This window comes from Symphodus melops (genome assembly GCF_947650265.1).
Source record: "Symphodus melops genome assembly, chromosome: 16".
Classification (NCBI taxonomy): domain Eukaryota; kingdom Metazoa; phylum Chordata; class Actinopteri; order Labriformes; family Labridae; genus Symphodus; species Symphodus melops.
The window spans coordinates 19,711,686-19,737,848 of record NC_136706.1 but is presented as its reverse complement, the minus strand read 5'-3'; the positions used below and the strand labels follow the sequence as shown (position 1 = coordinate 19,737,848).

The 26,163-nt window shown below is 40.4% G+C and overlaps 8 protein-coding genes across 8 annotated transcripts; all 8 read left to right on the top strand.

Moving 5' to 3' along the window:
• Window positions 1–704: 704 nt before the first annotated feature.
• LOC306836563 (serine/threonine-protein kinase pim-2-like) lies at window positions 705–1,952 on the top strand (the record flags this gene model as incomplete). Its single annotated transcript, XM_079363738.1, has 1 exon — window positions 705–1,952. Exon 1 carries the CDS (start codon window positions 759–761, stop codon window positions 1,950–1,952), a length of 1,194 nt encoding a protein of 397 aa, XP_079219864.1. The 5' UTR covers window positions 705–758.
• Window positions 1,953–4,081: 2,129 nt separating this feature from the next.
• On the top strand, window positions 4,082–5,372 carry LOC306836562 (serine/threonine-protein kinase pim-2-like; the record flags this gene model as incomplete). Its single annotated transcript, XM_079363737.1, has 1 exon — window positions 4,082–5,372. The coding sequence occupies one exon, from the start codon at window positions 4,082–4,084 to the stop codon at window positions 5,150–5,152; it is 1,071 nt and encodes a 356-aa protein (XP_079219863.1). The 3' UTR covers window positions 5,153–5,372.
• Window positions 5,373–7,281: 1,909 nt separating this feature from the next.
• On the top strand, window positions 7,282–8,352 carry LOC306836561 (serine/threonine-protein kinase pim-2-like; the record flags this gene model as incomplete). The annotated part of the gene is made up of 1 exon (XM_079363736.1): window positions 7,282–8,352. One exon carries the CDS (start codon window positions 7,282–7,284, stop codon window positions 8,350–8,352), a length of 1,071 nt encoding a protein of 356 aa, XP_079219862.1.
• Window positions 8,353–10,481: 2,129 nt separating this feature from the next.
• On the top strand, window positions 10,482–11,772 carry LOC306836560 (serine/threonine-protein kinase pim-2-like; the record flags this gene model as incomplete). Its single annotated transcript, XM_079363735.1, has 1 exon — window positions 10,482–11,772. The coding sequence occupies one exon, from the start codon at window positions 10,482–10,484 to the stop codon at window positions 11,550–11,552; it is 1,071 nt and encodes a 356-aa protein (XP_079219861.1). The 3' UTR covers window positions 11,553–11,772.
• A 1,909-nt stretch (window positions 11,773–13,681) lies between these two features.
• LOC306836559 (serine/threonine-protein kinase pim-2-like) lies at window positions 13,682–14,752 on the top strand (the record flags this gene model as incomplete). Its single annotated transcript, XM_079363734.1, has 1 exon — window positions 13,682–14,752. The coding sequence occupies one exon, from the start codon at window positions 13,682–13,684 to the stop codon at window positions 14,750–14,752; it is 1,071 nt and encodes a 356-aa protein (XP_079219860.1).
• Window positions 14,753–16,881: 2,129 nt separating this feature from the next.
• On the top strand, window positions 16,882–17,952 carry LOC306836558 (serine/threonine-protein kinase pim-2-like; the record flags this gene model as incomplete). The annotated part of the gene is made up of 1 exon (XM_079363733.1): window positions 16,882–17,952. The coding sequence occupies one exon, from the start codon at window positions 16,882–16,884 to the stop codon at window positions 17,950–17,952; it is 1,071 nt and encodes a 356-aa protein (XP_079219859.1).
• A 2,129-nt stretch (window positions 17,953–20,081) lies between these two features.
• On the top strand, window positions 20,082–21,152 carry LOC306836557 (serine/threonine-protein kinase pim-2-like; the record flags this gene model as incomplete). Its single annotated transcript, XM_079363732.1, has 1 exon — window positions 20,082–21,152. One exon carries the CDS (start codon window positions 20,082–20,084, stop codon window positions 21,150–21,152), a length of 1,071 nt encoding a protein of 356 aa, XP_079219858.1.
• Window positions 21,153–22,753: 1,601 nt separating this feature from the next.
• tmem203 (transmembrane protein 203) lies at window positions 22,754–24,937 on the top strand. The gene has a single exon (XM_079364268.1). The coding sequence runs from the start codon at window positions 22,862–22,864 to the stop codon at window positions 23,276–23,278; it is 417 nt and encodes a 138-aa protein (XP_079220394.1). The 5' UTR covers window positions 22,754–22,861; the 3' UTR covers window positions 23,279–24,937.
• Window positions 24,938–26,163: the final 1,226 nt, after the last annotated feature.

Here is a 26,163-nt window from a genome sequence, read left to right as displayed (position 1 = left end):
CATGCCAGTGAAGAAATTTCATCTCAGGCATATAAAATTAGAGACATATAGAGGACAAAATGGTTCAATAAATGATGGTCATAAATCAAAACAGCTAGACAAGTCAGCACTAATCTGTCTTGCAATGCTTTGATAATAAAAACAGTTTAAAGTTTTTGCATGTTTTACAAAACGCAGCTTATGGATACATCTGGTTGATTATCTTTAAGAATGTTTTTTTTATATATATCTATATATCGATATATATATATATATATATATATATATATATATATATCTATATATTTATTTTTTACAAAGGGGTATAGGGATCCATATGTTATACAACACCAGAAGTAATCCAGAGAAAGAAGATACACTAGGATGGGATACGGCCGGGGGTCCGACTGGGGGCAATTTAAGAATATTTGTCTGGTGCAAACATTGCATCCACCCTGGTATCCAACATTTAATTTTGATTTCATTAGGATTGAAAAAAATAAGATGAATAAAAAAAGATAATTTAAGAAATACAAAATGAGTTATAGTCATTAAGAATATATAAATTGTTTTGTACAACTTTATTAACCTTAAAAACACACACAAACAATCAGCACCATTCTAGAATATTAAGAGTGTTTTATGACCTCATAATCAAAGCATATTCGAAGATTCCAGGCTTTGATCTTAAAGTATAACTCACAGACAAACAATATTCACAAGTGTTACTGTTGTCGTTCGTGTCAGCTCACTGTGTTCAAACCCCATACGACTTCAACATGAGCTCTTTTGATTCTGAATCGGTTTCCCCAATGTCTACAACTGTTCATCCTCCATCTGCTCGGATGTCAGTGAACTCTCACAAGAATGGTTCTGGCATTATACAGAAATTGAGGGTCTATATGTCTGGCTATGCAGGCCAAAAAACCAGAAAGAGAAAGGCTTCCAAGGTAGAAGATGGAGGCATCAGAAAGAGGCTGAAGATCTCTGATCCTGTGGTCTTAGAGGACTTCACTACGGTGAAGAGGAAACTTCCTGAAGAAAATCATGGACCCAGAAAGAAATTGAAAGTCTGTGAACAGGAAGATAGTTGTGTGAAAGCCGTCATATCCTCATTGGAAGCTTCCAAGAAGGAAAAGAAAACAACTGCAACCACTGGGGAAACCAGCAGACAAGCGTTTGAGACAAAGTACCTGCAACTGGACAAACTGGGAGCTGGAGGTAACGCCTCTGTTTATGCTGGCTTCAGGAGAGAGGATCATGTCCCAGTGGCTATTAAGCATATCCCCAGGGAAAATGTCTTCTTTGAAAGTGACAAGAAGAACAAGAAGATGCTTCCTCTGGAGGTGGCTATAATGCTTAAGCTGTCCCATGGAATAAAAGCTGGTCAATCTGCTGCTGTTTCCCTGCTCGACTACTACGATCTGGAACAGGAGCTCATCCTGGTCCTGGAGCGTCCCGTGCCTGCAGTTGACCTATTTGATTACATGGAGGTCAACAACAGGTCCCTGCCAGAGGAGGAGAACAAATTAATCTTAAGACAACTGATAGAGGCAGCAAAAGAGCTTCAGTCAAAGAAAGTCTTCCACCGAGACATCAAGGCAGAAAACATCCTGATTGAAACCAGCACCGACTCTCCACGTGTCAGGATTATCGACTTTGGGATCAGCTGCCTTTCCAAAAAGTCATCCTACAAAATCTTTTGGGGCACCTATGACCACACCCCGCCAGAGTGGTACCAGAGCAACACCTACAGGGCCATACCCACTACAGTGTGGCAAATTGGGGTGGTACTGTATGACATACTGCACTGGAGCGATCGCTTTGAGACCCCAAGTTTTCTTGACGGCAAAATGACAATCAGGAAGGATTTGTCGCCAAGCTGCCAGGACCTGCTGCAACTCTGTCTCAACAAAAACCCTGATCTACGTCCATCACTGGAGGAGCTCAGCTGCCATCCCTGGCTCGCATAGAGCCTTCCCTTGACTGCTGCGCCTTACCTCCCTAAGACTTCTGACAGGAGCCTCTCTGTGTGGACTTTACATGTTCTCGCTGTGCATGCGTGGGTTTTCTCCGAGTACTTCGGTTTCCTCCCACAGTCTAAAGACATGCTCGCGAGATTAATTGGAGACACTAAAATTAAACTTGAATGTGGCTGTATTCAATGCTTGTGGAGATTTGTCTATATCCAATGAATCTAAATCCAATCTGATGAAATAACTGGTTTGCAAAATGGTCTAGTTATTTGAGAAATAAAAACAATAAGTAATCTATGTTTTGTTGGTATGTTTTTTACAGATCAATATTTAAAATATGTAGAAAAGGACACTGCCTGCAAATCTTGTGCTTCTGTTGAATAGCTCATAAAGGAGAATTAGATCATAAATATGAATCACACCTAGCTGCCTGGCTCATATGTAAAGCTTTGAATGTCTTACAGTAACTGTGAATTCAACGCAAGTCTTTTTGTTCTAATAATTGCACTCAAAGTCAATTCACTGTTGCTGTAGTGACCAATTTTAACAAATCTTATGATGTTAAGAAAGGCCACTTTGGTGTTGAATGTGGACGCTGTTTTCAAACGCGTGCTCAGCTCTTAAAAAACATAAAAAGGCTGTTGATGTACTTTTGGTTATATTCATCCATTTATTGTTCAACTTGAAAAAATTATCAAAACAAACAAAATAAATAAGACGAACCACTAGCGTCCATTGGAATGAAATAAACTCACTTTCTCCTTCTCTTCACAGGCTGACACGGTGGAAAAACTTTTTGCTCTCATTCACACACCTGTCCACCTCACCTGGAGCCCTCATTAAAAAACACTTCCCCAGGCTCCCCATAGTGCCCAGTAAAGGGACTGCATATATAAACAAAGAAAATATGCAACACATAGTTTGGCTCCAACACTTTGTAAACCTACTTGAGGGTAGTCTATAGGCCATGACTAAACGCACCCCGTATCAGGGGAAAAAGCGCTAATTACTCAATTCAAAAACTTGATTTGTCCCCGGGGGAAATTCAAAGGTACACAGAGCATTAAGTGAACAACAGTGCACTTAAATATAAAACGCCCACTAACTTCAAAACTATTATAGGTGAAACTGTTAAATGCAGATATTAATATTAAAAACTACATCGCAATATTCCTTAAAGCAAAACAAATCCTTAAGTTATTTATTTAAATCTAAACTTTAAAGGAGCACTATTAGTTTTGGTAGAGAAATGGGAAAGTTGTAAACTATTGCAATATGGTTACTCTAAGACAGAGAACTCCTGAAAACGTTTCGATTTAAATAATTGGGAATCAGTTGTCTCTGTCAACTGTTCGGGCTGTATGATGGAGTATTTCTGCCACCTACTGACCGTATTTCAACATAAGATTTAAAACGTCAATCTGCTCATAAAGCTGTGTACACACCTAAAATATTTTTGTTGTGGGATCGCTCCAATGTCATTGTGAAGGTTGGCATTTCGGGTCCATTTCGTTGCAACGATTACATCGTGTCACATGATGTTATTTTGTATCATTCCTTTGACTCTCTGTACTAGTGCGAATAATTAACTTTATGTTTAGTGTACAGATTGCAAACGGCAGGGGGTCCAGCTGGGGGCAATGTAAGAATATTTGTCTGGTGCAAACATTGCATCCACCCTGGTATCCAACATTTAATTTTGATTTCATTAGGATTGAAAAAAATAAGATGAATAAAATAAGATAATTTAAGAAATACAAAATGAGTTATAGTCATTAAGAATATATAAATTGTTTTGTACAACTTTATTAACCTTAAAAACACACACAAACAGTCAGCACCATTCTAGAATATTAAGAGTGTTTTATGACCTCATAATCAAAGCATATTCGAAGATTCCAGGCTTTGATCTTAAAGTTTAACTCACAGACAAACAATATTCACAAGTGTTACTGTTGTCGTTCGTGTCAGCTCACTGTGTTCAAACCCCAAACGACTTCAACATGAGCTCTTTTGACTCTGAATCGGTTTCCACAATGTCTACAACTGTTCATCCTCCATCTGCTCGGATGTCAGTGAACTCTCACAAGAATGGTTCTGGCATTATACAGAAATTGAGGGTCTATATGTCTGGCTATGCAGACCAAAAAACCAGAAAGAGAAAGGCTTCCAAGGTAGAAGATGGAGGCATCAGAAAGAGGCTGAAGATCTCTGATCCTGTGGTCTTAGAGGACTTCACTACGGTGAAGAGGAAACTTCCTGAAGAAAATCATGGACCCAGAAAGAAATTGAAAGTCTGTGAACAGGAAGATAGTTGTGTGAAAGCCGTCATATCCTCATTGGAAGCTTCCAAGAAGGAAAAGAAAACAACTGCAACCACTGGGGAAACCAGCAGACAAGCGTTTGAGACAAAGTACCTGCAACTGGACAAACTGGGAGCTGGAGGTAACGCCTCTGTTTATGCTGGCTTCAGGAGAGAGGATCATGTCCCAGTGGCTATTAAGCATATCCCCAGGGAAAATGTCTTCTTTGAAAGTGACAAGAAGAACAAGAAGATGCTTCCTCTGGAGGTGGCTATAATGCTTAAGCTGTCCCATGGAAAAAAAGCTGGTCAATCTGCTGCTGTTTCCCTGCTCGACTACTACGATCTGGAACAGGAGCTCATCCTGGTCCTGGAGCGTCCCGTGCCTGCAGTTGACCTATTTGATTACATGGAGGTCAACAACAGGTCCCTGCCAGAGGAGGAGAACAAATTAATCTTAAGACAACTGATAGAGGCAGCAAAAGAGCTTCAGTCAAAGAAAGTCTTCCACCGAGACATCAAGGCAGAAAACATCCTGATTGAAACCAGCACTGACTCTCCACGTGTCAGGATTATCGACTTTGGGATCAGCTGCCTTTCCAAAAAGTCATCCTACAAAATCTTTTGGGGCACCTATGACCACACCCCGCCAGAGTGGTACCAGAGCAACACCTACAGGGCCATACCCACTACAGTGTGGCAAATTGGGGTGGTACTGTATGACATACTGCACTGGAGCGATCGCTTTGAGACCCCAAGTTTTCTTGACGGCAAAATGACAATCAGGAAGGATTTGTCGCCAAGTTGCCAGGACCTGCTGCAACTCTGTCTCAACAAAAACCCTGATCTACGTCCATCTCTGGAGGAGCTCAGCTGCCATCCCTGGCTCGCATAGAGCCTTCCCTTGACTGCTGTGCCTTACCTCCCTAAGACTTCTGACAGGAGCCTCTCTGCGTGGAGTTTACATGTTCTCGCTGTGCATGCGTGGGTTTTCTCCGAGTACTTTGGTTTCCTCCCACAGTCTAAAGACATGCTCGCGAGATTAATTGGAGACACTAAAATTAAACTTGAATGTGGCTGTATTCAATGCTTGTGGAGATTTGTCTATATCCAATGAATCTAAATCCAATCTGATGAAATAACTGGTTTGCAAAATGGGCTCGTTATTTGAGAAATAAAAACAAGAAGTAATCTATGTTTTGTTGGTATGTTTTTTACAGATCAATATTTAAAATATGTAGAAAAGGACATTGCCTGCAAATCTTGTGCTTCTGTTGAATAGCTCATAAAGGAGAATTAGATCATAAATATGAATCACACCTAGCTGCCTGGCTCATATGTAAAGCTTTGAATGTCTTACAGTAACTGTGAATTCAACGCAAGTCTTTTTGTTCTAATAATTGCACTCAAAGTCAATTCACTGTTGCTGTAGTGACCAATTTTAACAAATCTTATTATGTTAAGAAAGGCCACTTTGGTGTTGAATGTGGACGCTGTTTTCAAACGCGTGCTCAGCTCTTAAAAAACATAAAAAGGCTGTTGATGTACTTTTGGTTATATTCATCCATTTATTGTTCAACTTGAAAAAATTATCAAAACAAACAAAACAAATAAGACGAACCACTAGCGTCCATTGGAATTAAATAAACTCACTTTCTCCTTCTCTTCACAGGCTGACACGGTGGAAAAACGTTTTGCTCTCATTCACACACCTGTCCACCTCACCTGGAGCCCTCATTAAAAAACACTTCCCCAGGCTCCCCATAGTGCCCAGTAAAGGGACTGCATATATAAACAAAGAAAATATGCAACACATAGTTTGGCTCCAACAGTTTGTAAACCTACTTGAGGGTAGTCTATAGGCCATGACTAAACGCACCCCGTATCAGGGGAAAAAGCGCTAATTACTCAATTCAAAAACTTGATTTGTCCCCGGGGGAAATTCAAAGGTACACAGAGCATTAAGTGAACAACAGTGCACTTAAATATAAAACGCCCACTAACTTCAAAACTATTATAGGTGAAACTGTTAAATGCAGATATTAATATTAAAAACTACATCGCAATATTCCTTAAAGCAAAACAAATCCTTAAGTTATTTATTTAAATCTAAACTTTAAAGGAGCACTATTAGTTTTGGTAGAGAAATGGGAAAGTTGTAAACTATTGCAATATGGTTACTCTAAGACAGAGAACTCCTGAAAACGTTTCGATTTAAATAATTGGGAATCAGTTGTCTCTGTCAACTGTTCGGGCTGTATGATGGAGTATTTCTGCCACCTACTGACCGTATTTCAACATAAGATTTAAAACGTCAATCTGCTCATAAAGCTGTGTACACACCTAAAATATTTTTGTTGTGGGATCGCTCCAATGTCATTGTGAAGGTTGGCATTTCGGGTCCATTTCGTTGCAACGATTACATCGTGTCACATGATGTTATTTTGTATCATTCCTTTGACTCTCTGTACTAGTGCGAATAATTAACTTTATGTTTAGTGTACAGATTGCAAACGGCAGGGGGTCCAGCTGGGGGCAATGTAAGAATATTTGTCTGGTGCAAACATTGCATCCACCCTGGTATCCAACATTTAATTTTGATTTCATTAGGATTGAAAAAAATAAGATGAATAAAAAAAGATAATTTAAGAAATACAAAATGAGTTATAGTCATTAAGAATATATAAATTGTTTTGTACAACTTTATTAACCTTAAAAACACACACAAACAGTCAGCACCATTCTAGAATATTAAGAGTGTTTTATGACCTCATAATCAAAGCATATTCGAAGATTCCAGGCTTTGATCTTAAAGTTTAACTCACAGACAAACAATATTCACAAGTGTTACTGTTGTCGTTCTTGTCAGCTCACTGTGTTCAAACCCCAAACGACTTCAACATGAGCTCTTTTGACTCTGAATCGGTTTCCACAATGTCTACAACTGTTCATCCTCCATCTGCTCGGATGTCAGTGAACTCTCACAAGAATGGTTCTGGCATTATACAGAAATTGAGGGTCTATATGTCTGGCTATGCAGACCAAAAAACCAGAAAGAGAAAGGCTTCCAAGGTAGAAGATGGAGGCATCAGAAAGAGGCTGAAGATCTCTGATCCTGTGGTCTTAGAGGACTTCACTACGGTGAAGAGGAAACTTCCTGAAGAAAATCATGGACCCAGAAAGAAATTGAAAGTCTGTGAACAGGAAGATAGTTGTGTGAAAGCCGTCATATCCTCATTGGAAGCTTCCAAGAAGGAAAAGAAGACAACTGCAACCACTGGGGAAACCAGCAGACAAGCGTTTGAGACAAAGTACCTGCAACTGGACAAACTGGGAGCTGGAGGTAACGCCTCTGTTTATGCTGGCTTCAGGAGAGAGGATCATGTCCCAGTGGCTATTAAGCATATCCCCAGGGAAAATGTCTTCTTTGAAAGTGACAAGAAGAACAAGAAGATGCTTCCTCTGGAGGTGGCTATAATGCTTAAGCTGTCCCATGGAAAAAAAGCTGGTCAATCTGCTGCTGTTTCCCTGCTCGACTACTACGATCTGGAACAGGAGCTCATCCTGGTCCTGGAGCGTCCCGTGCCTGCAGTTGACCTATTTGATTACATGGAGGTCAACAACAGGTCCCTGCCAGAGGAGGAGAACAAATTAATCTTAAGACAACTGATAGAGGCAGCAAAAGAGCTTCAGTCAAAGAAAGTCTTCCACCGAGACATCAAGGCAGAAAACATCCTGATTGAAACCAGCACTGACTCTCCACGTGTCAGGATTATCGACTTTGGGATCAGCTGCCTTTCCAAAAAGTCATCCTACAAAATCTTTTGGGGCACCTATGACCACACCCCGCCAGAGTGGTACCAGAGCAACACCTACAGGGCCATACCCACTACAGTGTGGCAAATTGGGGTGGTACTGTATGACATACTGCACTGGAGCGATCGCTTTGAGACCCCAAGTTTTCTTGACGGCAAAATGACAATCAGGAAGGATTTGTCGCCAAGCTGCCAGGACCTGCTGCAACTCTGTCTCAACAAAAACCCTGATCTACGTCCATCACTGGAGGAGCTCAGCTGCCATCCCTGGCTCGCATAGAGCCTTCCCTTGACTGCTGCGCCTTACCTCCCTAAGACTTCTGACAGGAGCCTCTCTGTGTGGACTTTACATGTTCTCGCTGTGCATGCGTGGGTTTTCTCCGAGTACTTCGGTTTCCTCCCACAGTCTAAAGACATGCTCGCGAGATTAATTGGAGACACTAAAATTAAACTTGAATGTGGCTGTATTCAATGCTTGTGGAGATTTGTCTATATCCAATGAATCTAAATCCAATCTGATGAAATAACTGGTTTGCAAAATGGTCTAGTTATTTGAGAAATAAAAACAATAAGTAATCTATGTTTTGTTGGTATGTTTTTTACAGATCAATATTTAAAATATGTAGAAAAGGACACTGCCTGCAAATCTTGTGCTTCTGTTGAATAGCTCATAAAGGAGAATTAGATCATAAATATGAATCACACCTAGCTGCCTGGCTCATATGTAAAGCTTTGAATGTCTTACAGTAACTGTGAATTCAACGCAAGTCTTTTTGTTCTAATAATTGCACTCAAAGTCAATTCACTGTTGCTGTAGTGACCAATTTTAACAAATCTTATGATGTTAAGAAAGGCCACTTTGGTGTTGAATGTGGACGCTGTTTTCAAACGCGTGCTCAGCTCTTAAAAAACATAAAAAGGCTGTTGATGTACTTTTGGTTATATTCATCCATTTATTGTTCAACTTGAAAAAATTATCAAAACAAACAAAATAAATAAGACGAACCACTAGCGTCCATTGGAATGAAATAAACTCACTTTCTCCTTCTCTTCACAGGCTGACACGGTGGAAAAACTTTTTGCTCTCATTCACACACCTGTCCACCTCACCTGGAGCCCTCATTAAAAAACACTTCCCCAGGCTCCCCATAGTGCCCAGTAAAGGGACTGCATATATAAACAAAGAAAATATGCAACACATAGTTTGGCTCCAACACTTTGTAAACCTACTTGAGGGTAGTCTATAGGCCATGACTAAACGCACCCCGTATCAGGGGAAAAAGCGCTAATTACTCAATTCAAAAACTTGATTTGTCCCCGGGGGAAATTCAAAGGTACACAGAGCATTAAGTGAACAACAGTGCACTTAAATATAAAACGCCCACTAACTTCAAAACTATTATAGGTGAAACTGTTAAATGCAGATATTAATATTAAAAACTACATCGCAATATTCCTTAAAGCAAAACAAATCCTTAAGTTATTTATTTAAATCTAAACTTTAAAGGAGCACTATTAGTTTTGGTAGAGAAATGGGAAAGTTGTAAACTATTGCAATATGGTTACTCTAAGACAGAGAACTCCTGAAAACGTTTCGATTTAAATAATTGGGAATCAGTTGTCTCTGTCAACTGTTCGGGCTGTATGATGGAGTATTTCTGCCACCTACTGACCGTATTTCAACATAAGATTTAAAACGTCAATCTGCTCATAAAGCTGTGTACACACCTAAAATATTTTTGTTGTGGGATCGCTCCAATGTCATTGTGAAGGTTGGCATTTCGGGTCCATTTCGTTGCAACGATTACATCGTGTCACATGATGTTATTTTGTATCATTCCTTTGACTCTCTGTACTAGTGCGAATAATTAACTTTATGTTTAGTGTACAGATTGCAAACGGCAGGGGGTCCAGCTGGGGGCAATGTAAGAATATTTGTCTGGTGCAAACATTGCATCCACCCTGGTATCCAACATTTAATTTTGATTTCATTAGGATTGAAAAAAATAAGATGAATAAAATAAGATAATTTAAGAAATACAAAATGAGTTATAGTCATTAAGAATATATAAATTGTTTTGTACAACTTTATTAACCTTAAAAACACACACAAACAGTCAGCACCATTCTAGAATATTAAGAGTGTTTTATGACCTCATAATCAAAGCATATTCGAAGATTCCAGGCTTTGATCTTAAAGTTTAACTCACAGACAAACAATATTCACAAGTGTTACTGTTGTCGTTCGTGTCAGCTCACTGTGTTCAAACCCCAAACGACTTCAACATGAGCTCTTTTGACTCTGAATCGGTTTCCACAATGTCTACAACTGTTCATCCTCCATCTGCTCGGATGTCAGTGAACTCTCACAAGAATGGTTCTGGCATTATACAGAAATTGAGGGTCTATATGTCTGGCTATGCAGACCAAAAAACCAGAAAGAGAAAGGCTTCCAAGGTAGAAGATGGAGGCATCAGAAAGAGGCTGAAGATCTCTGATCCTGTGGTCTTAGAGGACTTCACTACGGTGAAGAGGAAACTTCCTGAAGAAAATCATGGACCCAGAAAGAAATTGAAAGTCTGTGAACAGGAAGATAGTTGTGTGAAAGCCGTCATATCCTCATTGGAAGCTTCCAAGAAGGAAAAGAAAACAACTGCAACCACTGGGGAAACCAGCAGACAAGCGTTTGAGACAAAGTACCTGCAACTGGACAAACTGGGAGCTGGAGGTAACGCCTCTGTTTATGCTGGCTTCAGGAGAGAGGATCATGTCCCAGTGGCTATTAAGCATATCCCCAGGGAAAATGTCTTCTTTGAAAGTGACAAGAAGAACAAGAAGATGCTTCCTCTGGAGGTGGCTATAATGCTTAAGCTGTCCCATGGAAAAAAAGCTGGTCAATCTGCTGCTGTTTCCCTGCTCGACTACTACGATCTGGAACAGGAGCTCATCCTGGTCCTGGAGCGTCCCGTGCCTGCAGTTGACCTATTTGATTACATGGAGGTCAACAACAGGTCCCTGCCAGAGGAGGAGAACAAATTAATCTTAAGACAACTGATAGAGGCAGCAAAAGAGCTTCAGTCAAAGAAAGTCTTCCACCGAGACATCAAGGCAGAAAACATCCTGATTGAAACCAGCACTGACTCTCCACGTGTCAGGATTATCGACTTTGGGATCAGCTGCCTTTCCAAAAAGTCATCCTACAAAATCTTTTGGGGCACCTATGACCACACCCCGCCAGAGTGGTACCAGAGCAACACCTACAGGGCCATACCCACTACAGTGTGGCAAATTGGGGTGGTACTGTATGACATACTGCACTGGAGCGATCGCTTTGAGACCCCAAGTTTTCTTGACGGCAAAATGACAATCAGGAAGGATTTGTCGCCAAGTTGCCAGGACCTGCTGCAACTCTGTCTCAACAAAAACCCTGATCTACGTCCATCTCTGGAGGAGCTCAGCTGCCATCCCTGGCTCGCATAGAGCCTTCCCTTGACTGCTGTGCCTTACCTCCCTAAGACTTCTGACAGGAGCCTCTCTGCGTGGAGTTTACATGTTCTCGCTGTGCATGCGTGGGTTTTCTCCGAGTACTTTGGTTTCCTCCCACAGTCTAAAGACATGCTCGCGAGATTAATTGGAGACACTAAAATTAAACTTGAATGTGGCTGTATTCAATGCTTGTGGAGATTTGTCTATATCCAATGAATCTAAATCCAATCTGATGAAATAACTGGTTTGCAAAATGGGCTCGTTATTTGAGAAATAAAAACAAGAAGTAATCTATGTTTTGTTGGTATGTTTTTTACAGATCAATATTTAAAATATGTAGAAAAGGACATTGCCTGCAAATCTTGTGCTTCTGTTGAATAGCTCATAAAGGAGAATTAGATCATAAATATGAATCACACCTAGCTGCCTGGCTCATATGTAAAGCTTTGAATGTCTTACAGTAACTGTGAATTCAACGCAAGTCTTTTTGTTCTAATAATTGCACTCAAAGTCAATTCACTGTTGCTGTAGTGACCAATTTTAACAAATCTTATTATGTTAAGAAAGGCCACTTTGGTGTTGAATGTGGACGCTGTTTTCAAACGCGTGCTCAGCTCTTAAAAAACATAAAAAGGCTGTTGATGTACTTTTGGTTATATTCATCCATTTATTGTTCAACTTGAAAAAATTATCAAAACAAACAAAACAAATAAGACGAACCACTAGCGTCCATTGGAATTAAATAAACTCACTTTCTCCTTCTCTTCACAGGCTGACACGGTGGAAAAACGTTTTGCTCTCATTCACACACCTGTCCACCTCACCTGGAGCCCTCATTAAAAAACACTTCCCCAGGCTCCCCATAGTGCCCAGTAAAGGGACTGCATATATAAACAAAGAAAATATGCAACACATAGTTTGGCTCCAACAGTTTGTAAACCTACTTGAGGGTAGTCTATAGGCCATGACTAAACGCACCCCGTATCAGGGGAAAAAGCGCTAATTACTCAATTCAAAAACTTGATTTGTCCCCGGGGGAAATTCAAAGGTACACAGAGCATTAAGTGAACAACAGTGCACTTAAATATAAAACGCCCACTAACTTCAAAACTATTATAGGTGAAACTGTTAAATGCAGATATTAATATTAAAAACTACATCGCAATATTCCTTAAAGCAAAACAAATCCTTAAGTTATTTATTTAAATCTAAACTTTAAAGGAGCACTATTAGTTTTGGTAGAGAAATGGGAAAGTTGTAAACTATTGCAATATGGTTACTCTAAGACAGAGAACTCCTGAAAACGTTTCGATTTAAATAATTGGGAATCAGTTGTCTCTGTCAACTGTTCGGGCTGTATGATGGAGTATTTCTGCCACCTACTGACCGTATTTCAACATAAGATTTAAAACGTCAATCTGCTCATAAAGCTGTGTACACACCTAAAATATTTTTGTTGTGGGATCGCTCCAATGTCATTGTGAAGGTTGGCATTTCGGGTCCATTTCGTTGCAACGATTACATCGTGTCACATGATGTTATTTTGTATCATTCCTTTGACTCTCTGTACTAGTGCGAATAATTAACTTTATGTTTAGTGTACAGATTGCAAACGGCAGGGGGTCCAGCTGGGGGCAATGTAAGAATATTTGTCTGGTGCAAACATTGCATCCACCCTGGTATCCAACATTTAATTTTGATTTCATTAGGATTGAAAAAAATAAGATGAATAAAAAAAGATAATTTAAGAAATACAAAATGAGTTATAGTCATTAAGAATATATAAATTGTTTTGTACAACTTTATTAACCTTAAAAACACACACAAACAGTCAGCACCATTCTAGAATATTAAGAGTGTTTTATGACCTCATAATCAAAGCATATTCGAAGATTCCAGGCTTTGATCTTAAAGTTTAACTCACAGACAAACAATATTCACAAGTGTTACTGTTGTCGTTCTTGTCAGCTCACTGTGTTCAAACCCCAAACGACTTCAACATGAGCTCTTTTGACTCTGAATCGGTTTCCACAATGTCTACAACTGTTCATCCTCCATCTGCTCGGATGTCAGTGAACTCTCACAAGAATGGTTCTGGCATTATACAGAAATTGAGGGTCTATATGTCTGGCTATGCAGACCAAAAAACCAGAAAGAGAAAGGCTTCCAAGGTAGAAGATGGAGGCATCAGAAAGAGGCTGAAGATCTCTGATCCTGTGGTCTTAGAGGACTTCACTACGGTGAAGAGGAAACTTCCTGAAGAAAATCATGGACCCAGAAAGAAATTGAAAGTCTGTGAACAGGAAGATAGTTGTGTGAAAGCCGTCATATCCTCATTGGAAGCTTCCAAGAAGGAAAAGAAGACAACTGCAACCACTGGGGAAACCAGCAGACAAGCGTTTGAGACAAAGTACCTGCAACTGGACAAACTGGGAGCTGGAGGTAACGCCTCTGTTTATGCTGGCTTCAGGAGAGAGGATCATGTCCCAGTGGCTATTAAGCATATCCCCAGGGAAAATGTCTTCTTTGAAAGTGACAAGAAGAACAAGAAGATGCTTCCTCTGGAGGTGGCTATAATGCTTAAGCTGTCCCATGGAAAAAAAGCTGGTCAATCTGCTGCTGTTTCCCTGCTCGACTACTACGATCTGGAACAGGAGCTCATCCTGGTCCTGGAGCGTCCCGTGCCTGCAGTTGACCTATTTGATTACATGGAGGTCAACAACAGGTCCCTGCCAGAGGAGGAGAACAAATTAATCTTAAGACAACTGATAGAGGCAGCAAAAGAGCTTCAGTCAAAGAAAGTCTTCCACCGAGACATCAAGGCAGAAAACATCCTGATTGAAACCAGCACTGACTCTCCACGTGTCAGGATTATCGACTTTGGGATCAGCTGCCTTTCCAAAAAGTCATCCTACAAAATCTTTTGGGGCACCTATGACCACACCCCGCCAGAGTGGTACCAGAGCAACACCTACAGGGCCATACCCACTACAGTGTGGCAAATTGGGGTGGTACTGTATGACATACTGCACTGGAGCGATCGTTTTGAGACCCCAAGTTTTCTTGACGGCAAAATGACAATCAGGAAGGATTTGTCGCCAAGTTGCCAGGACCTGCTGCAACTCTGCCTCAACAAAAACCCTGATCTACGTCCATCTCTGGAGGAGCTCAGCTGCCATCCCTGGCTCGCATAGAGCCTTCCCTTGACTGCTGTGCCTTACCTCCCTAAGACTTCTGACAGGAGCCTCTCTGCGTGGAGTTTACATGTTCTCGCTGTGCATGCGTGGGTTTTCTCCGAGTACTTTGGTTTCCTCCCACAGTCTAAAGACATGCTCGCGAGATTAATTGGAGACACTAAAATTAAACTTGAATGTGGCTGTATTCAATGCTTGTGGAGATTTGTCTATATCCAATGAATCTAAATCCAATCTGATGAAATAACTGGTTTGCAAAATGGGCTCGTTATTTGAGAAATAAAAACAAGAAGTAATCTATGTTTTGTTGGTATGTTTTTTACAGATCAATATTTAAAATATGTAGAAAAGGACACTGCCTGCAAATCTTGTGCTTCTGTTGAATAGCTCATAAAGGAGAATTAGATCATAAATATGAATCACACCTAGCTGCCTGGCTCATATGTAAAGCTTTGAATGTCTTACAGTAACTGTGAATTCAACGCAAGTCTTTTTGTTCTAATAATTGCACTCAAAGTCAATTCACTGTTGCTGTAGTGACCAATTTTAACAAATCTTATTATGTTAAGAAAGGCCACTTTGGTGTTGAATGTGGACGCTGTTTTCAAACGCGTGCTCAGCTCTTAAAAAACATAAAAAGGCTGTTGATGTACTTTTGGTTATATTCATCCATTTATTGTTCAACTTGAAAAAATTATCAAAACAAACAAAACAAATAAGACGAACCACTAGCGTCCATTGGAATTAAATAAACTCACTTTCTCCTTCTCTTCACAGGCTGACACGGTGGAAAAACGTTTTGCTCTCATTCACACACCTGTCCACCTCACCTGGAGCCCTCATTAAAAAACACTTCCCCAGGCTCCCCATAGTGCCCAGTAAAGGGACTGCATATATAAACAAAGAAAATATGCAACACATAGTTTGGCTCCAACAGTTTGTAAACCTACTTGAGGGTAGTCTATAGGCCATGACTAAACGCACCCCGTATCAGGGGAAAAAGCGCTAATTACTCAATTCAAAAACTTGATTTGTCCCCGGGGGAAATTCAAAGGTACACAGAGCATTAAGTGAACAACAGTGCACTTAAATATAAAACGCCCACTAACTTCAAAACTATTATAGGTGAAACTGTTAAATGCAGATATTAATATTAAAAACTACATCGCAATATTCCTTAAAGCAAAACAAATCCTTAAGTTATTTATTTAAATCTAAACTTTAAAGGAGCACTATTAGTTTTGGTAGAGAAATGGGAAAGTTGTAAACTATTGCAATATGGTTACTCTAAGACAGAGAACTCCTGAAAACGTTTCGATTTAAATAATTGGGAATCAGTTGTCTCTGTCAACTGTTCGGGCTGTATGATGGAGTATTTCTGCCACCTACTGACCGTATTTCAACATAAGATTTAAAACGTCAATCTGCTCATAAAGCTGTGTACACACCTAAAATATTTTTGTTGTGGGATCGCTCCAATGTCATTGTGAAGGTTGGCATTTCGGGTCCATTTCGTTGCAACGATTACATCGTGTCACATGATGTTATTTTGTATCATTCCTTTGACTCTCTGTACTAGTGCGAATAATTAACTTTATGTTTAGTGTACAGATTGCAAACGGCAGGGGGTCCAGCTGGGGGCAATGTAAGAATATTTGTCTGGTGCAAACATTGCATCCACCCTGGTATCCAACATTTAATTTTGATTTCATTAGGATTGAAAAAAATAAGATGAATAAAATAAGATAATTTAAGAAATACAAAATGAGTTATAGTCATTAAGAATATATAAATTGTTTTGTACAACTTTATTAACCTTAAAAACACACACAAACAGTCAGCACCATTCTAGAATATTAAGAGTGTTTTATGACCTCATAATCAAAGCATATTCGAAGATTCCAGGCTTTGATCTTAAAGTTTAACTCACAGACAAACAATATTCACAAGTGTTACTGTTGTCGTTCTTGTCAGCTCACTGTGTTCAAACCCCAAACGACTTCAACATGAGCTCTTTTGACTCTGAATCGGTTTCCACAATGTCTACAACTGTTCATCCTCCATCTGCTCGGATGTCAGTGAACTCTCACAAGAATGGTTCTGGCATTATACAGAAATTGAGGGTCTATATGTCTGGCTATGCAGACCAAAAAACCAGAAAGAGAAAGGCTTCCAAGGTAGAAGATGGAGGCATCAGAAAGAGGCTGAAGATCTCTGATCCTGTGGTCTTAGAGGACTTCACTACGGTGAAGAGGAAACTTCCTGAAGAAAATCATGGACCCAGAAAGAAATTGAAAGTCTGTGAACAGGAAGATAGTTGTGTGAAAGCTGTCATATCCTCATTGGAAGCTTCCAAGAAGGAAAAGAAGACAACTGCAACCACTGGGGAAACCAGCAGACAAGCGTTTGAGACAAAGTACCTGCAACTGGACAAACTGGGAGCTGGAGGTAACGCCTCTGTTTATGCTGGCTTCAGGAGAGAGGATCATGTCCCAGTGGCTATTAAGCATATCCCCAGGGAAAATGTCTTCTTTGAAAGTGACAAGAAGAACAAGAAGATGCTTCCTCTGGAGGTGGCTATAATGCTTAAGCTGTCCCATGGAAAAAAAGCTGGTCAATCTGCTGCTGTTTCCCTGCTCGACTACTACGATCTGGAACAGGAGCTCATCCTGGTCCTGGAGCGTCCCGTGCCTGCAGTTGACCTATTTGATTACATGGAGGTCAACAACAGGTCCCTGCCAGAGGAGGAGAACAAATTAATCTTAAGACAACTGATAGAGGCAGCAAAAGAGCTTCAGTCAAAGAAAGTCTTCCACCGAGACATCAAGGCAGAAAACATCCTGATTGAAACCAGCACTGACTCTCCACGTGTCAGGATTATCGACTTTGGGATCAGCTGCCTTTCCAAAAAGTCATCCTACAAAATCTTTTGGGGCACCTATGACCACACCCCGCCAGAGTGGTACCAGAGCAACACCTACAGGGCCATACCCACTACAGTGTGGCAAATTGGGGTGGTACTGTATGACATACTGCACTGGAGCGATCGTTTTGAGACCCCAAGTTTTCTTGACGGCAAAATGACAATCAGGAAGGATTTGTCGCCAAGTTGCCAGGACCTGCTGCAACTCTGCCTCAACAAAAACCCTGATCTACGTCCATCTCTGGAGGAGCTCAGCTGCCATCCCTGGCTCGCATAGAGCCTTCCCTTGACTGCTGCGCCTTACCTCCCTAAGACTTCTGACAGGAGCCTCTCTGCGTGGAGTTTACATGTTCTCGCTGTGCATGCGTGGGTTTTCTCCGAGTACTTTGGTTTCCTCCCACAGTCTAAAGACATGCTCGCGAGATTAATTGGAGACACTAAAATTAAACTTGAATGTGGCTGTATTCAATGCTTGTGGAGATTTGTCTATATCCAATGAATCTAAATCCAATCTGATGAAATAACTGGTTTGCAAAATGGGCTCGTTATTTGAGAAATAAAAACAAGAAGTAATCTATGTTTTGTTGGTATGTTTTTTACAGATCAATATTTAAAATATGTAGAAAAGGACACTGCCTGCAAATCTTGTGCTTCTGTTGAATAGCTCATAAAGGAGAATTAGATCATAAATATGAATCACACCTAGCTGCCTGGCTCATATGTAAAGCTTTGAATGTCTTACAGTAACTGTGAATTCAACGCAAGTCTTTTTGTTCTAATAATTGCACTCAAAGTCAATTCACTGTTGCTGTAGTGACCAATTTTAACAAATCTTATTATGTTAAGAAAGGCCACTTTGGTGTTGAATGTGGACGCTGTTTTCAAACGCGTGCTCAGCTCTTAAAAAACATAAAAAGGCTGTTGATGTACTTTTGGTTATATTCATCCATTTATTGTTCAACTTGAAAAAATTATCAAAACAAACAAAACAAATAAGACGAACCACTAGCGTCCATTGGAATTAAATAAACTCACTTTCTCCTTCTCTTCACAGGCTGACACGGTGGAAAAACGTTTTGCTCTCATTCACACACCTGTCCACCTCACCTGGAGCCCTCATTAAAAAACACTTCCCCAGGCTCCCCATAGTGCCCAGTAAAGGGACTGCATATATAAACAAAGAAAATATGCAACACATAGTTTGGCTCCAACAGTTTGTAAACCTACTTGAGGGTAGTCTATAGGCCATGACTAAACGCACCCCGTATCAGGGGAAAAAGCGCTAATTACTCAATTCAAAAACTTGATTTGTCCCCGGGGGAAATTCAAAGGTACACAGAGCATTAAGTGAACAACAGTGCACTTAAATATAAAACGCCCACTAACTTCAAAACTATTATAGGTGAAACTGTTAAATGCAGATATTAATATTAAAAACTACATCGCAATATTCCTTAAAGCAAAACAAATCCTTAAGTTATTTATTTAAATCTAAACTTTAAAGGAGCACTATTAGTTTTGGTAGAGAAATGGGAAAGTTGTAAACTATTGCAATATGGTTACTCTAAGACAGAGAACTCCTGAAAACGTTTCGATTTAAATAATTGGGAATCAGTTGTCTCTGTCAACTGTTCGGGCTGTATGATGGAGTATTTCTGCCACCTACTGACCGTATTTCAACATAAGATTTAAAACGTCAATCTGCTCATAAAGCTGTGTACACACCTAAAATATTTTTGTTGTGGGATCGCTCCAATGTCATTGTGAAGGTTGGCATTTCGGGTCCATTTCGTTGCAACGATTACATCGTGTCACATGATGTTATTTTGTATCATTCCTTTGACTCTCTGTACTAGTGCGAATAATTAACTTTATGTTTAGTGTACAGATTGCAAACGGCAGGGGGTCCAGCTGGGGGCAATGTAAGAATATTTGTCTGGTGCAAACATTGCATCCACCCTGGTATCCAACATTTAATTTTGATTTCATTAGGATTGAAAAAAATAAGATGAATAAAAAAAGATAATTTAAGAAATACAAAATGAGTTATAGTCATTAAGAATATTTAAATTGTTTTGTACAACTTTATTAACCTTAAAAACACACACAAACAGTCAGCACCATTCTAGAATATTAAGAGTGTTTTATGACCTCATAATCAAAGCATATTCGAAGATTCCAGGCTTTGATCTTAAAGTTTAACTCACAGACAAACAATATTCACAAGTGTTACTGTTGTCGTTCGTGTCAGCTCACTGTGTTCAAACCCCAAACGACTTCAACATGAGCTCTTTTGACTCTGAATCGGTTTCCACAATGTCTACAACTGTTCATCCTCCATCTGCTCGGATGTCAGTGAACTCTCACAAGAATGGTTCTGGCATTATACAGAAATTGAGGGTCTATATGTCTGGCTATGCAGGCCAAAAAACCAGAAAGAGAAAGGCTTCCAAGGTAGAAGATGGAGGCATCAGAAAGAGGCTGAAGATCTCTGATCCTGTGGTCTTAGAGGACTTCACTACGGTGAAGAGGAAACTTCCTGAAGAAAATCATGGACCCAGAAAGAAATTGAAAGTCTGTGAACAGGAAGATAGTTGTGTGAAAGCTGTCATATCCTCATTGGAAGCTTCCAAGAAGGATAAGAAAACAACTGCAACCACTGGGGAAACCAGCAGACAAGCGTTTGAGACAAAGTACCTGCAACTGGACAAACTGGGAGCTGGAGGTAACGCCTCTGTTTATGCTGGCTTCAGGAGAGAGGATCATGTCCCAGTGGCTATTAAGCATATCCCCAGGGAAAATGTCTTCTTTGAAAGTGACAAGAAGAACAAGAAGATGCTTCCTCTGGAGGTGGCTATAATGCTTAAGCTGTCCCATGGAAAAAAAGCTGGTCAATCTGCTGCTGTTTCCCTGCTCGACTACTACGATCTGGAACAGGAGCTCATCCTGGTCCTGGAGCGTCCCGTGCCTGCAGTTGACCTATTTGATTACATGGAGGTCAACAACAGGTCCCTGCCAGAGGAGGAGAACAAATTAATCTTAAGACAACTGATAGAGGCAGCAAAAGAGCTTCAGTCAAAGAAAGTCTTCCACCGAGACATCAAGGCAGAAAACATCCTGATTGAAACCAGCACCGACTCTCCACGTGTCAGGATTATCGACTTTGGGATCAGCTGCCTTTCCAAAAAGTCATCCTACAAAATCTTTTGGGGCACCTATGACCACACCCCGCCAGAGTGGTACCAGAGCAACACCTACAGGGCCATACCCACTACAGTGTGGCAAATTGGGGTGGTACTGTATGACATACTGCACTGGAGCGATCGCTTTGAGACCCCAAGTTTTCTTGACGGCAAAATGACAATCAGGAAGGATTTGTCGCCAAGTTGCCAGGACCTGCTGCAACTCTGCCTCAACAAAAACCCTGATCTACGTCCATCTCTGGAGGAGCTCAGCTGCCATCCCTGGCTCGCATAGAGCCTTCCCTTGACTGCTGTGCCTTACCTCCCTAAGACTTCTGACAGGAGCCTCTCTGTGTGGACTTTACATATTCTCGCTGTGCATGCGTGGGTTTTCTCCGAGTACTTTGGTTTCCTCCCACAGTCTAAAGACATGCTCGCGAGATTAATTGGAGACACTAAAATTAAACTTGAATGTGGCTGTATTCAATGTTTGTGGCCATTTGTCTATATCCAATTAATCTAATTCCAATCTGATGAAATAACTGGTTTGCAAAGTGGTCTAGTTATTTGAGAAATAAAAACAATAAGTAATCTATATTTTTTGGTATGTTTTTTACAGATCAATATTTAAATTATGTAAAAAAGGACATTGCCTGCAAATCTTGAAGAGCATAAAAAAAGAACCTGCAAAAAAGAACCGGAAGTTAAACAAAATAAGATAGAGGGGGTTTTATTTGACAATATTTCTTTTTTCAGACATGCCACTGAATAAATTTCATCCCAGGCATATAAAATTAGAGACATATAGAAGACAAAATGATTCAATAGATGATGGTTATATATCAAAACAGAGTCAACGCTAATCTGTCTTGCAATTCTGTGATAATAAAAAAGGTTTAAAGTTTTTGCATGTTTTACGAAACGCAGCTTTCACATCTAGTAAATTATCTTTAACAAAATATTGTTAATATATATATATATATATATTCTTACAAAGGGGTATAGGGATCCATATGTTATACATCACCATGAATAATCCAGAGAAAGAAGATACACTAGAATGGGATATCAGGAAGTTTGTAGATGAGGAGCTGTTTCATACTTCAGGTTGGAATAGGAAGATTAATTCATTATTTAATAGAAACTCGGTTAATCAACATATCTTAGTGTTTTTGTTGTAATTAAGGGGTTTTTAAACCCTGGACAGACAAACTCCAACACAGTAGGTGGCGGTAACGCAGCAGAAAGCTAAGCGCCTTCCGCCATCAAACGGAAAGCGAAGAAGAAAAACCGGAAGCTATTACGATGCTATCGGCTCCTTAGTTTCGCTCCTCATTAGATGAAGGGGACGATGCCTCCAACTCATTAAGGTAAAGTCATTATTACCAGCAATGTTAAATAGATTTATATAATCTTTTTCTTGCGTTGCGTTGTTAACAGTATGGACTATTTTAATCTCTGGGTGTGTGTTGTTAGCTTGCATTGCTAGCAGGCTACATGTTGTTGGACCTGAATCATTAATAATACACTGTTTCATCCACTCGTATGAGAGGGCACTTTAGGGAAGCTTATCAAGCTAAAACATGAGCTGCCACTGCACTGACACGTCGGTGTTTGAAGGTTTGAATCCCTGCCTGCTAGATTGGTCTTCATGTAGTTAGAGTTCTTCTTCCAGTCTAATGTGTGGGTCTGTCTGTTTTTACAATCACAGTGTTACGTGTAACCTCCATGATCTTTCTTCTCACAGGACATCTCTTGCTTTATCATCCAGCAGGGGGGGTTTCCAAGCACACTCGGACTGGAATGACTCCCTGCAGTCTCTCCCTAAATCATCAGTCAGATCTGAAGATGTAGGAAGTGAAGCGGCTCAGCTCTGCAGCACCTCAGCAGCACCTCAGCACTCCTGTCTGGACTGAAGTGGTGACTCCTCCCCTCCACCCTTTCTCTGGAGGTTGTCCTCAGTGAGTCCGTCCTCGGTTAAAGACCCTGCTGCTGTCCTCAGTCATGCTCTTCTCCCTTAGGGAGCTGGTCCAGTGGCTGGGCTTCGCCACCTTTGAACTCTTCCTGCACCTGCTGGCTCTGCTGGTTTTCAGTATGCTGGTTGCTCTGCGAGCTGACATGTTAACGCCCTCGGTGAGCTGGTGGCTGGTGTTCGTTCCGCTGTTTGCCGCCGACGGGCTCAGCACCTACTTCACAGCTATCGTGTCCATCCGCCTCTACCAGGAGAATGAGAAGCGTCTGGCAGTGCTACGGCTCCTCTGGGTGCTGACGGTGCTCAGCTTGAAGTTGGTGTGCGAGGTTTTGCTGTGCCAAAAACTGGCAGATCAGGAACAAGCAAGAGACCTGTGGTTTGGCCTCATCGTTTCCCCCCTGTTCATTCTGCTGCAGCTGCTGATGATACGAGCATGCCGCGTCAACTGAGGCGAGCAAGTTATTTGTTGTGCTTTCACTTCACCTACGATGCAGTAGAAGAGAGCTATCTTCATCAGTCATAAGAGATAGAGAACATAACAATGGTCTACCAGGGTTTTTTTTTTTTCTTTGGCTCATTGCCAGCTTTTTATTATTTTTATTTTTTTACTAACGGCATTGTGCAAATTTTGATTTTGCAACACATTTCATGTCTCACCAGAAGCCACGTTTATAAAAGTTGTGTTCCTAAGAGCTTCATAATAACCAAAACTTTCACCACTTACAGCAGTAATAATGCAGTATTTTTTTTAAAGTAATAGACAATCTGCTCTGTGTCAGTTTTTTTTTTTTAAACATACGTCATATGGTTATTTATGTTCTCTGATGGGGGTTTTGTCAGCAGTCCTGACGCCATGGTTTCAATAAATTTAAGTCTGTCTGCTACTGAATGCAGTAAACAATAGTTTGCTTCATACTTTCTGGAAATACTTCAGACGATTCCCTTGGCAAAGCCAGGTTTATTAGATTGTAGGTTTCTAAAATTAGGCTCCTAGAAATCAATCGAGCTTGTGCAGAGTCCTGGATGTAATCCCATCCAATACTTGTGGAATCAACTTTAACAGAGACGTGGTGTCAGGCTTCATTACCTAATATCAGTGTGGCATGTCTTGTGGCTAAAGTGGAGCAAATCCCTGCAGCCAGTGGAAGGGTTTAGAGGATTATATTAACCAGGATTGTATAGGATGGAGAATGATTCGGTGAGCATTTCATTTGGCCATATAGTGTTTACATGCTCTCAGGTACCTGCTGCTACATTGAACTTTGTAGTTAATTCTGAAGACATCATCGAAGTTAATTACCACTGCAGAATTGTACTAATTACTCTGCTGTTGTTTCAATTTTTTTTTTCATCAGGATAAAATACGGCTGTTGGTTTTTGATACTTTTAGGAATGCAAATAATTAGATCAGTAAATGTGTATGTGGGACATGTTGTGTGTTTAGTTATCAATGGAAGACAATGAGCCATATGAAAAGCGTATATCTGAGTTATGTTTTTATGCACATGTACACAAAACACATTTAAAAAGCGTATGAAACCTTAAGGCTGTACTGCCAGCTGCACCTTTTGGGGCAACAGTGATTGTTCAGAGGATGGAGGACGTTTCCACAGTTTAGTTCTATTCATAGACGGAGATACTACTTGCCAGCAAAGCTAAGTTGGGTTCATTAACTTTTGTCACTGTGTTGCCTGTTTTGGGGAATGCTGCTTATACATTCCCCCTGATTGTTTGATTTGTCATTTCCACCAATGAGGCTGCTTCTAAAACTTGTAAACTCTGAAGTCTCGCCCCTGTGTCGAGGAGCTAAATGTGATATAAACAAGCAGTCAATTGTGTGCAAATGTTTTCCTCCAAAATTGTTAATTTGTACAATATGTAGTGTATATGACCTGTGTTGGAATCTACCTTGTGTATGTACTGCATGTATTTAAGGCCTCATTTGAAACCCCCCCCCCCCCCCCCCCCCTTGAATTTCTCTGTAAAATGTACATGTTGATTTGTTTTTAAAAAAATCACCAAATCTTATTTATGTTCTTGTCTGGGCACCATAAGTGTCACGTCATCTGTATATAAATGTAAATAAACCATCGACATTTAATCAATAATGTCTGCTCAATATGTAAAGTGAGGGTTGTGGTCTCTGGCCACAAGGAGGCGCTGCTGGCCTTTTGCATGGGTACATCGAACACAATTTAAAAGACCATTTGTGTTTTTCACCTTCTCATTTATAAATGTGACGCATCATAATTCATAAGTATTCCTTGCTTGTGCATCACATTATGTTCAGCAGTGTGGGTGCTGTTAGTTTACAGACTTTGGTGAGATGCATGGAAGTAACTATTAGGTTTAAATCAGCCATGTCGAGATGCTCAGACTGAAATCAGTGTGATTTGATGCTTTAATCGTGTTAGTTTAAACATTAAAACTATTCAAACACTGAAAGAATCAAAATGTCGGCGTCAAGTAGCCTACATTTCAACATCATACAAAAATGATGGGTCATTGAATACAACATCTTATTTAAGTTACCACTCAGATTCCCAGGTCTGACCGAAGAAGTGACCTCCTCTGTCCAAGTAAAGTTTCTATATCAATTTAAATTTAGAGAGAAAAACTAAGGTAGGTGACGTTGTGTCCCCTCTTTAGATGCGTATTGTTTTATTAATTGTGCTCTTTGTTTTCTCAATGATGGTTCAATGATAAATGTTTGATGAGATACAGCAGTCTCCTTCACAACTAAACAAAAGCCCTCTTAGTGCTGCTGATTCATTTGCTGTAGGGTGCTTTTCAGCTCGTGTGTTTACCGCAGCCGGATTATCGACAGGTGGCATCAACACGTCGTCAGCCCTTCATCCATTACAAGATGTCCTATTTATCGCACGCGACACACAAAACAAACAAAAACAAGTCAGGGCGACAGGATTCATTTCCAGCACCAATGGTTCAGAGATACATCTTGTGAAAGGAAACCGAGCATGCAAAAATAAACATATGTGCATTTGAGTAGGCTATTTTGAACATAAAAAAAGTCCCCCCAAAAATGTAATTACTATATAAGTTTAATATGGCTGCATGTGTGCATAACATATTGACTACACATCTTTAAATCCATTTGTAAACGATAAATGGACGTATATGATTGTGTCGTATAAAAAAAAGGGAAGGGGTGGGTTGCCTGAACGCAACACTTGACTGACAGGTCTTCCCTGCCCAGTCAACAATGGACCGGGTGTGGTTTGCATAAACGAGCAGAGGTCTACGGAGAAGGAAGGGGGTGTGTCTGTCCGCCATTATGACCAATCAGAGAGCGGACGGAACTACCGAATTGGCT

Coding starts and splice junctions, on each gene's coding strand:
- tmem203 (XM_079364268.1), top strand. CDS start 22,862: ATGCTCTTCTCCCTTAGGGAGCTGGTCCAGTGGCTGGGCTTCGCCACC.